A 12376-nucleotide genomic window follows, 5' to 3' on the forward strand; every position below is an offset into this window, starting at 1 on the left:
GCCATCTAAAAGTTAACACACCAGGCACTGTTATAAGATGCTACCTTATCTCACATGATCTCCCCTTTGAGAAAGCCCAGGGGTGATGAAGAAAATCAGCGGAAGCAAAGTGACCCTTCTTAAATTGAACGGATAGTGGCAATTTAAGAGGGATCGAGTTTTGCAGTTCAGGGCTGCAAGCAGCCAACCTTCAGGGGCGCTTCACTCCCGGTTCCCAGGGCCCCTTTGCCCAGGCTATTTAGATCCATCCCGGCTTCCGTGGCTGGGCCTCGCCCAGCTGTTTGGGGGCGGGGCCTCGCAGACCATGGCGGGCGAGCTTGAGGACGGCAAGTCTTTGGGTGGACTGCTGAGCGGCCTGGCCCAGAGCATGTTCCACGGCCACCCGGGCATCACAGAGGAGCTGCTGCGGAACCAGCTTTACTCGGAGGTGCCACACGAGGAATTCCGCCCCTTCTTGGCAAAGATGAGGGGGATTCTTAAGGTACCGATTTTCTCTGCAGAGTCCAATAATTAATGAACGAATGAAGACGTTATCTATAATTACTTCAATTCTTTTTGTTGTTGTTGCTAATATATAAACATCATTTATTAAGAAAATAGGAGGGTTGAACACATGAACAGGGCTTTTTGTGCTGCTTCATTAGCCGAATTCTAACTTGAATGTCCTTTTTCAATATTAGTTATTAACACTATAACCCTCCTATAAGCTCAGCTCAAAATACTTCCTCCTTTACACAGCCTGCTTTAATATCAACACCCTATCCACAAACAGATGAGCGCTTGGCTTCTTGTTAATGGTGTTCTGGTTTTATTTTCCACTTCTCTTATTTCTTACTTTTCAATTTACATATAATTTAATTTAATTAATGTTGTTTTGGGTTTATGTACCATATTATTCACTTTTGTAGGTGTATATGTTTTATGTTCCTTTGATTTCCACCTCCATGGGGTGTTTTTTTTGCTCTGATAATTTATATGCAACCTAAAATTTCCTGTTTTATCCACTTTCATATGTAAAATTCAGTGGTGTTAGTTACATTCATAATGTTGGGTCTCCATCATCACCGTAGTGTTAGGTTACCATACTTTTTTGTCACCCCAAACAGATGCTCCATACCAGTTAAGCATTATTGCCCTTCCCCATCCCCACTGGGCCCCTGGTAATGTATAAGCTAGTTTCTGACTTTATGAACTTGCATATTCTACTCATATCAGTAAGATCATACCGTAGTTGTCTTTTTGGATCGGGCTGATTTCACTTAACATGTCTTCACGGTTCATCCATGTTGTAGCATTTGTTAGAACTTCATTCCTTTTTATGGCTGGACAGTATTTCTTTGTGTTCTTTATGTAAATAGTGACACTGTGAATACCAGTGTGCAAATATTTGTTCGTGTCCCTGCTTTCAATTATTCTGGGTGTGTATAGAGTAATGGGATTATGGGGTCATGTGTTTCTTTACCTAGGTTTCTGAGGAAATGCCCAACTCTTTTCCAAAGGGCTGCACCATTTTACATTGCTGCCAACAATGAATGACTATTCCTATTTCTCTACATCCTTTCCAACCAAATATTTTACTTATTTCATTTATTTCTTCAACAGCCTTATATAGTGGATACCTATTTTAAAGATTAGGAAACAGGCTCAGAGTCTAAACAGCCAAAAATCACTTTGATCTGGTTAGTGTTGAAATTTTATCTGCTATCATTTTGCACTTGCTATTTGTTTCAAAACTGCTTTGAAAAAAAAAAGGTAGACCTATCCTGCAATTCCGTTTCTAGGTATATACTCCAAAGTGCTTCCTATTTCTATCAAATCTTCTTCAAAGGTTCAAGGAAGGCTTCCTAGAGAATTTGACATCCTATCTGGGTTTTTGAGGTGTTTGCTGAATGTATGGGGGATGAAGAAAAGGGATTGCAGGCCAAGAAGAAAGAACAGTATTAAACAGTATCTTAGGATCTTCCAGTATTGGGACCTTCTCTAGGTGAACTGTATTTTGAGTTTCTTTAGTGTTGTTATGAGATTAAGAAAAATTGCAGGATATCAGAGAAGAGAGTGCCTGAAAACACTCTTTTATTTTCTATTAACCCTATGTGCCAGCTAATATCCAGGTATTGCTCTACTGTTTTTGGTCCTTTGCTTTTAGTCCTTTCTGAGTGATTTTGGGCCACAGAGCTGGCATGGCACCCTTGGTTCTGGGGGTAGTCAACAGAAGATTTGCTGGTACCTGGCATCCCAGCCTCTGCACACCTGATTGGTCAGAAATAACAAAGGAGAAAACCTTTGCTTAAGTTAAGGCAGAAACCAAGGGCTCAGGATGACATCGAGTTCCAAAATTCTTTACCTTAAGAGCAACTTAAAGGAGTAAATGTCTCTAATTCTTATGGAAACATAAAAGGCAAACATGATTTCTAAACAAAAGGCTTTGTGCTGGGTATTAATTGTAGACGTTCTATGATCTTTTTGCAGTTATCCAGTCTCTTCTGGCAACACTTACAGACTTTTGCTTACCTCTATTAAGCATAGTAGATGATAATGTATTAATCCCACTGGTTTCTCATGAAAGAGCAAAGTCTTAACATTTGAGTGTCAGGAAATCTAAGTGTTCTAGTTTGCTAGCTGCCAGAATGCAGTATACCAGAAATGGAATGGCTTTTAAAAAGGGGAATTTAATAAGTTGCTAGTTTACAGTTCTAAGGCCGAGAAAATGTCCCGATTAAAACCAGTCTATTGAAATGTGTACAATCAAAGGCATCCAGGGAAAGATACCTTGGTTCAAGAAGGCCAGTGAAGTTCAAGGTTTCGCTCTCAAGTGAGAAGGCACATGGCGAACAGGGTCAGGGTTTCTCTCATCTGGAAAGGCATGTGGCGAACACAGCATCATCTACTAGCTTTCTCTCCTGGCTTCCCTTCACTAGGCTCCCTGGGAGGCATTATCCTTCTTCATTTCCAAAGGTTACTGGCTGATGGACTCTGCTTCTTGTGGGTCTGTCATTCCGCTCTGCTCTGTCTGAATCGCTCTCATTTTCTAAATGTTTCCTCTTTTATAGGACTTCAGACACTAATCACGACCCACCCAAATGGGTGGAGACATGTCGTCACCTAATCCAGTTTAACAACCACTCTTGATTAAATCATACCTCCCAGGGAGATGATCTAATTACAGTTCCAAACATACAGGATTGAATAAGGATTATTCTGCGTTTATGAAATGGGATTTTGATTAAAACATGGCTTTTCTTGGGTCCATACATCCTTTCAAACTAGCATACTAAGTCTCTCCCATTATAGGCAAGAAGGTGTCAAATAGTGTGGAAGATATGGAAAGGCAGACTGAGAGGGGCAGAGCTGTGGGAAATAAGCTTAAAAGGGTGAGCAGGAACTGATAAATGAAAGACCTGTGTAGCATGTTAAAAATTGTATGTTTTTTCCATTTTATTTTTTTAAATACCAAAAAACACCAAACATACACAAACATTCGTAACTTTTGATCATTCCATTCTACATATATAATCAGTAATTCACAATATCATCACATAGTTGCATATTCATATCATGATCATTTCTTGGAACATTTACATCTATTCCGAAAAAGAAATAAAACGAAAACAGAAAAAAATTTATACATACCACATACCCCATACCCCTCCCTTTCATTGATCACTAGCATTTTAAACTAAATTTATTTTAACATTTGTTCCCCCTATTACAAAAAGTTGTATGTTTTTTTAGATCAGTATTTCTCAATGAGTTTACTTTTGGTATGCTTTCAGAGCCTTAAATTTTTAGCCACACATTTAAAGTGAACGAAGACTCATAACAACACTAGCAGTTAATTATAATGCAATCAAAACAACACTAGCAGTTCATTATAAAGCAATCATTACTAAGGTCTTAAAATTTCAGAGTCTTGGGCAGGCCACGGTGGCTCAGCAGGCAGAGTTCTTGCCTGCAGTGCCGGAGACCCAGGTTCGATTCCCGGTGCCTGCCCATGTTAAAAAAAAAAAATTCAGGGTCCTTATAAAAGCATTTCCCAACATTTATTTATGCAATCACTGTGTAGTCTTTGGTTATTATTTGGGTAGAACTCTATACTGTCTGAATGACTGTACTCTCCAGTATATTTGAGAGGCAAGGTTATTGCATACTTCAATAAATAGGCAGTCTTCCTTTGGCCTGCAGAAGATTGTAAGGCACTCCATACTAAGTCTCAAAACCTACTCAGCCAAATGTTCTGATAGACCTTGTTTTAACAATATGTCTACTCTTTTGTGGGATAGGATATGTTTTACTCATTGATCGGTCTACTGGCTTCACAGAAAGCTAGTAAGTTTATGACCAGTCAGTGGGCCAATAACTACCCATTGAAACCTCTTGTTTAGATATTCGAGGGCCTTTGTTGCCATAGCTTTTCAATGCCCACTTTAGTTCTTCTACATTTACTGAGCAACTATCAACTATAGTGTGCAAGAAATTGTAGGTGCTGGAATGTGTCACAATATATGCATTAATCATTCCTTCACTGTCTTTCCAGGCTCAAATGCGGGACAATTTGTCTTCTCATTCTGTGCTCAGATATCCCAGTGTGCTGGTTTGAAAGGATATGTATCCTAGAAAAGCCATGTTTTGATCCTGATCCATCTTGTGGCAGCAGCCGTTTCTTTTAATCCCTATTCATCACTGTAGTTGGAAACTTGACTGTATTATCTCCAGGGAAGATGTGACACACCCAATTGTGGGTATTAACCTTTAATTAGAGGAAACTGTGACTCTATCCATTCCATGTGGGTCTTGATTAGTTTACTGGAATCCTTTAAAAGAGGAAACATTTTGGAGAGAACAGCAGAGCCACGAGAACCCTGAGAGCCCATGTAGCCAGAGACCTTTGGAAATGGAGAAGGAATACACCCCACGGGAGCTTCGTGAAAGAAGAAGCCTGGAGAGAAAGCTAGCAGATATTGCCATGTTTGCCATGTGCCTTTCCAGTTGAGAGAGAAACCCTGAACTCATTGGCCTTTCTTGAGTAAAGGTAACCTCTCGTTGGTGCCTTAATTTGGACATTTTTTTATAGACTTGCTTTAATTGGGACATTTGCATGGCCTTAGAAGTATAAACTTGCAACTTGATAAATTCCCCCTTATAAAATCCATTGTTTTGGTATATTGCATTCAAGCCACTAGCAAAATAGAACACCCAGTGTCTTGCAATTCCATAAATTTGCTAGGTTATTTCACACCATTTTGCTTGTTATGGGAGACTTTTGGGATGGTCCTTCACAAGTTCTGTCTGAGACCCCTTGATGACCACTTGTTTTGACCTTTTCTTCTCTTAGGAAGGATTTGAAATTTATAGACTTAATGTTGACTGTTAGGCATAAGCAAGGAAAGGGTCTTTGTGCTCCTTTTCAGAGATATATTGTCTGGCTACGATAAGGAAAAACATGAGCAAATAAGCAGGATGCAAGGATTCTGTGGTACTCAGAAGTACAGATCTAAGTAAGCAGTTGGAGACAGAAAAGAGGTATTTGGGGTGGGCAACGGTGGCTCAGTTGTAGAGTTGCCTGCTATGTGGGAGACCCGGGTTTGATTCACAGAGCCTGCCCATGCCAAAAAAAAAGGTACCTGATTTCTAGTATTCTTCCTGGCAGACTTCTTAGAGATATCATTTGTGTTGCTTTTGAAGAAAGTATAGAAGTTTTTAGACTAAAATGAGGGACAACCATATAGGGTATTCTAGGTTAAGTAAAGAAGTGATGAGGCAGGAAAATGTAGGCCACGTTTAGAACATGACAACTAGGCCTATTTGACAGCAAGGGGGCACCCAGTAGGGAATTTTGGTGGAGGAGACAAAAAAAAGTAAAAAAAACTTTATTCCTGCTCTTAAGCAGGTATACATTTTTTTCTCACAGATGATAGTAGAGGCCAATTTTTTTTTCCTTTTGTCTTTGTGGAGTCTCAGTAATTTGAACGCAGGCCAGAAGAAAAGCAGTAAGAAAAATGCCAAGGAAATGTAGGAGTCTAACCAAAATGGAGTAGTGCCTAAATTTTCAGCACTTTCCATTTGGTGGCCACAGTTTTCACTCATCTATAAAAAACCATGGGATTTGAGGAAAGTAACATTGAAGGGGACAATAGTAGTAGGAGAGTAAGGAAGGGATTGCTCTACAATTTGAATTAAAGAAATATGTTTTAGGTCCTATTTTAGAAGTCTAGAAATATATGCAACAGTGTGCTGGTTTGAAAGGATTTATGTACTCTTAAAAAACACTGTTTTAATCCTAACCAATCTTGTAAGAGCAACAGTTTCTTCTAATCCCTATTCAGTACTGTATGTTGGAAACTTTAATTAGCTTATCTCCATGGAGATGTGACTCAATCAGTATGGGTATTAAACTTGATAGGTGGAGACGTGTCTCCACCCATTCCTGGTGGATCTTGATTGGTTTTACTGGAATCTTTTAAAAGAAGCAGCACTTTGGAAAAAACTAGAGAAAGACAAGGGAAAAAGCCAGGAGGTTCTGAGAGAGCAGAACGCCGCAGAACCCCGAAGCAGAGAGTCCACCGGCCAGAGACTTTTGGAGATGAAGAAGAAAAACGCCTCCTGGGGAGCTGAAAAAGAAGCTAGCAGTAGACGCTGTGTTTGCCTTGTGCCCTTCCGGCAGAGAGAGAAACCCTGACCGTGTTTGCCATGTGCCTTTCCACTTAAGAGAGAAACCTTGAACTTCATTGGCCCTCTTAAATCAAGGTATCTTTCCTTAGATGCCTTAGATTGAACATTTCTATAGACTTGCTTTAATCGGGACGTTTCCACGGCCTAAAAGCTGTTAACTTGCAACTAATTAAATTCTCTTTTTTAAAAGCCATTCCATTTCTGGTATATTGCGTTCTGGCCAGCTAGCAAACTAGAACAAACAGCTTCTGGATTGGTCTTCCTTTTTCTATTCCCCCCCCCCCCCCCACCAATAGTCTATTCTTCACACAGCTACCGGTGATCCTTTTAAAATGTACATCATACGTTGTTATCATTTTCCCATTTCCAGCCATACTAATCCTCTTGTCTTTACTTAAACATGTTAAGTGTTTTCTGAACCTCTTCAGGGCCTTTGCAGTTGCTCTTCCACGTGCCTGCAATGCTCTTCCTCCACATATGTTTTTTTTTTTTTTTTTAGTTTTTTAAAAAAAATTACAGGAAAGAAACAAAAACATTCTTAATATGTGATCATTCCATTCTACATATATAATCAGTAATTCACAATATCATCACATAGTTGCATATTCCTCATCATGATCATTTCCCAGAACATTTGCATCAATTCAGAAAAGGAAATAAAAAGACAACAGAAAAATAAAACAAAAACAGAAAAAAATTTTTACATACCATACCCCTTACTCCTCCCTTTCATTGATCACTAGCATTTCAAACTAAATTTATTTTAACGTTTGTTCCCCCTATTATTTATTTTTATTCCATATGTTCTACTCATCTGTTGACAAGTTTGATAAAAGGAGCATCAGACACAAGATTTTCACAATCACATAGTCACATTGTGAAAGCTATATCATATACAATCATCATCAAGAAACATGGCTACTGTAACACAGCTCTACTTTTTCAGGCAATTCCCTCCAGCCTCTCCATTTCCTCTTGGATAACAAGGTGATATTTACTTAATGCATAAGAATAACCTCCAGGATAACCACTCGACTCTGTTTGGAATCTCTCGGCCATTGACACTATGTCTGATTTCACTCTTCCCCCTTTTGGTCGAGAAGGTTTTCTCAATTCCTTGATGCTGGGTCTCAGCTCATTCTAGGGTTCCTCAATCCCTTGATGCTGAGTCTCAGCTCATTCTAGGAATTCTGTCCCACGTTGCCAGGAAGGTCCACACCCCTGGGATCATGTCCCAAGTAGACAGGGGGAGGGTGGTGAGTTTGATTGTTGTGTTGGCTGGAGAGAGAGGCCACATCTGAGCAACAAAAGAGGTTCTCTTGGGGGTAACTCTTAGGCCTAAATTTTAAGTAGGCTTGACTTATCCTTTGTGGGGTTAAGTTTCGTATGAACAAACCCCAAGATTGGACGCTCAGCCTGTAGTTTTGGTTGTCCACTCTGCTTGTGAGAATATCAAGAATTCAACTTGGGGAGGTTGAATTTTCCCCCTTTCTCACCATTCCCCAAAGGGGACTTTGCAAATACTTTTCCGCTCACTGATCAGATCACTTTGGGATTCATCGGGGCATCACTCTGGACACGCCAACAAAGTCTCATGTCCTACCCAAGGTTCCTTGTACTTAATTTGTTCAACCGAGCTATCTACATAAGTTATATTAGGAAATGCACAAGTCAAAATATAAATTTTGTAACAAATAAACATTTTTTGCTTTAGTCTCACACATAAGGTGACATTTTAACATATTAATTACCATCTATTTTCAGCACCCTGCAGTAATGACATTCCTTTGTTCTTCCTCATGCGAAAACATTTTTTAAATTTGTACATTTAGTCACTGTCATTATACATTCTAGGCATTCCTAGATTATACCATCTCAGTCTTTATCGTCTGTCTTTCTTTCTGATTTCATTTGTGCCCCCTGTCCTCCTCCCTCTATCATTCTCACATTCAGCTTCATTCAGTGTTTTAACATAATCGTATTACAGTTAGGTAGTATTGTGCTGTCCATTTCTGAGTTTTTACATTCAGTCCTGTTGCACAATCTGTATCCCTTCAGCTCTGATTACCCAATATCTTACCTTATTTCTATCTCCTAATGGTCTCTGTTACCAACGAAATTCTCCAGGTTTATTCACTAATGTCAGTTCATGTCAGTGAGACCATACCGTATTTGTCCTTTTGTTTCTGGCTAATCTCACTCAGCGTAATGTCCTTAAGTTCCATCCATGTTGTTACATACTTCATAAGTTTATCCTGTCTTAAAGCTGCATAATATTCCATTGTATGTATATACCTCAGTTTGTTTAGCCACTTGTCTGTTGATGGACATTTTGGCTGTTTCCATCTCTTGGTAATTGTAAATAATGCTGCTATAAACATTGGTGTGCAAATGTCAATTTGTGTCCTTGCACTCATGTCCTTTGAGTAGAGACAGCATATAGATGGGTCCTGTTCCCTAATCCATTCTGCCAGTCCATGTCCCCTCATTGGGAAACTTAATCCATCAACATTCAGTGTTATTACTGCATGGGCAGTACCCTCCTCTATCATTTTGCCTTTTTTTTTTTTTTTTTTTTTTTAGTGAGACAGGAGGGCCCTCCTGCAGCTCTGGGGCAAACATGGAGCATGGGCTGAGGGCTTCATTTTGCCTTTTGGCTTTTATATGTCCTTCTAATTTTCCTTCTTTTTACTTTTACTCATAGTCTTCCTTTCTACAGTCTTCTCCACACCTCTCTCTTCCACCTTCGTATCTGTCTTTAGTGCTCCCTTTAGTATTTCTTGCAGAGCTGGTCTCTTGGTCACAAATTCTCTCAGTGATTTTTTTTTCTGAAGATGTTTTAATTTCTCCCTCATTTTTGAAGGACAGTTTTGCTGGATATAGAATTATTGGTTGGCAGTTTTTCTCTTTTAGTAATTTAAATATATCATCCCACTGTCTTCTTACCTCCGTGGTTTCTGCTGAGAAATCTATGCATAGTCTTACTGGGCTTCCCCTGTGTCATGGTTAGGGACAGGTGTCAACTTGGCCAAGTTGTGGTACCTGTTCATCTGATTGGGCAAGCGCTGGCCTGTCTGTTGCAATGAGGACATTTCATAGGATTAGGTCATGATCACGTCAGCTACATCCACAGCTGATTCCATTTGTAATCAGCGAAAGGGGAGTGTCTTCTGCAATTAGTGATGCTAAATCCAATCATGGGAAGCCTTTTAAGGAGGACTCAGAGGAGACAGGTTGCATTCCTGCTTTGGCTGGTGAGCCTCTCCTGTGGAGTTCGTCCAGGCCATCCATTGGAGTCATCGGCTTCGCAGCCTGCCCTGTGGATTTTGGACTCTGTGTTCCTACGGTCACGTGAGACACTTTCATAAATTTTATATTTGCAAGTGTTCCCTGTTGATTCTGTTTCTCTAGAGAACCCTAACTAATACACCCTGTATGTGATAGATTGCTTTTCTCTTGCTGCTTTCAAGATTCTCTCTTTCTCTTTGACCTCTGACATTCTGATTAGTTAATGTCTTGGAGTATGTCTATTTGGATCTATTCCCTTTGGGGTACACTGCACTTCTTGGATCTGTAATTTTAATTCTTTCATAAGAGTTGGGAAATTTTCAGTAATAATTTCCTCCATTAGTTTTTCTCCTCCTTTTCCCTTCTCTCCTCCTTCTGGGACACCCACAACACATATATTCATGCGCTTCATATTGTCCTTCAATTCCCTGAGTCCTTCTCATATTTTTCCATTTTTTCCCCTATATTTGCTTTTTCTTGTGGGATTTCAGATGTTCCGTCCTCCAGTTCACTAATCCTTTGTTCTGCTGCTCGAAATCTACCATTGTAGGTTTCCATTGTTTTTTTCATCTCTTCTACCGTGCCTTTCATTCCTATATTTTCTGTGATTTGTTTTTTCAGACTTTTGATTTCTTCTTTTTGTTCATTCCTTGCCTTTTTTATATCCTCCCTCAGTTCATTGATTTGGTTTTTGATGAGGTGTTCCATGTCTGTTCGTATATTCTGAATTAATTGTTTCAGCTCCTGTATCTTATTTGAATTGTTGGTTTGTTCCTCTGACTGGGCTGTATCTTCAATTTTCCTAGTGTGATTTGTTATTTTTTTGCTGGCGTCTAGGCATTTAATTACCGTAATTAGTTTATTCTGGAGATTGCTTTCACTTCTTTTACCTAGGGTTTTCTCGCTGCATGAATTTGTTGTCTATCTGTTCTTTGACATTCAGTTCAGTTTTTTCTGGACCTCTAGCTTAGGTTTTGTTTAACAGAGGAGAATTTTTCAGTTCTTGTTTTCTTGTTTCTTGCCCTGCTTGTATTGTGCCTTTTTCCTCCCACTCTGAGGAGGGTCTATGTAGGTATTCTAGACCCCAGCCGGATTTTCCCAGACCAAAATGGCCTCCTATCAGGAGGAAAGAGTCACCTGTGTCGGTTTTCCCTGAGGGTGAGACCCAGCAGTTTGAAAGACTTTCCTGTGAAGTCTCTGGGCTCTGTTTTTCTTATCCTGCCCAGTATGTGGTGCTTGTCTGCCTGCACGTGCCACCACCATACGATGATGCAGTATCTTTAACTTTGGCAGACTCTCCCTGCTGGGGGTGTGGTGGAGACAGAGGAGAGATTGTAGACTGGTTTTAATGGCTTCAAATTACCGAGCCCTGGTGTCTGAATTCCTTGAGGGAGGGATTCCACCTGAGGTGGCCTTCACCTCTCCCCTTGGGAAGGCACAGGCGCGAGACAAGCCCTGAAAGGAGCTTGTTTCTGCCTATGCCCGGGGCAGTTGCAGCCTGAGAAGTCCTGCTGCCCAATTCAGAGGCAGTCAAGCCTTTGTAGAAACACAGCCACAAAAAAGTCTGTTTCCTTTTTCTGTCAGCCCTGCGCCCTTGGCACCGGGGCAAAAATAAGCGACCTCAGTTTTGACCAGGCTCACCTGAGCTGGGGGCCTATTTTTAGTAGTCAGAATTTGTTGATTAATGCCACAATTGGTGTTTGGTTGGGCTCAGCCTCTGCTGCTGTTAAAGTCTCTTTCCTTTCCCCTCTGGGAAGCAGTCTGTGGGGGAGGGGCGCTGGCTCCCACGGCTTCGGGATCTCACGGTTCTGGGGAGGTTCGCAGCCGGTCCAGCTGGTCCAGACTGGGGTACGCTGTGTGTCCAGTCACTGACATGGCCCCAGGAGCTGTTCTGTACTGTTTCTTGTTATTGAGTAGTTGTTTTGGAGGACGAACTAAAACACGCACATTTCTAAGCCTCCATCTTGACCCCCTCCTTTTCCTCCAGATGTTTTTATGGATTGTTCATTTGCTTCATTTACTCTCTGTAAAAGTCATTTCCTGTGATAGATCTTTTGTGAACTATCTAGAGTCTCTACTCCTCCCCCTACTCTTTTTACCTCAAATTATATTTGTGCATTTATTACTTGTTTATTTGTTGATTCTTGTATTAGAATTTAAGTGTTAAGAGGACAAATACTTTATTTTTTTTCTTCTTTATCCCTTAAACACAGTATCGTTTCTTGATGTAGTAGGCAGTTAAGTGAATAAATAGATATTGCTCAAATGTGGAGAATGTCATTAAAAAGTACACATTGAGAGAAAACCTATACTATTTCTGTATGGGGAGAATTAGAAAGTGTAATACTCTAAACCAAGGATTAGGAAATAAAATACAAGTGGGATGAATCTGGCCAGGTGCATGATTTTGTAAATAAAG

At 40.2% G+C, this 12376-nt stretch overlaps 1 protein-coding gene across 6 annotated transcripts in view; it reads left to right on the forward strand.

Annotated features, from left to right (window-relative positions):
- Positions 1-276: 276 nt before the first annotated feature.
- The window catches only part of COMMD1 (copper metabolism domain containing 1), a 225920-nt gene continuing 213820 nt past the window's right edge, over positions 277-12376 (forward strand). For all 6 annotated transcript variants that reach the window (XM_077134336.1, XM_077134337.1, XM_077134341.1 and 3 more), the window contains exon 1: positions 277-481. In XM_077134336.1, coding sequence (XP_076990451.1) covers positions 305-481 — 177 coding nt within the window. In that variant the 5' untranslated portion in view covers positions 277-304. The remainder of the gene's footprint in view (positions 482-12376) is intronic.

The sequence above is a fragment of the Tamandua tetradactyla genome, chromosome 17 (genome assembly GCF_023851605.1).
Source record: "Tamandua tetradactyla isolate mTamTet1 chromosome 17, mTamTet1.pri, whole genome shotgun sequence".
Classification (NCBI taxonomy): domain Eukaryota; kingdom Metazoa; phylum Chordata; class Mammalia; order Pilosa; family Myrmecophagidae; genus Tamandua; species Tamandua tetradactyla.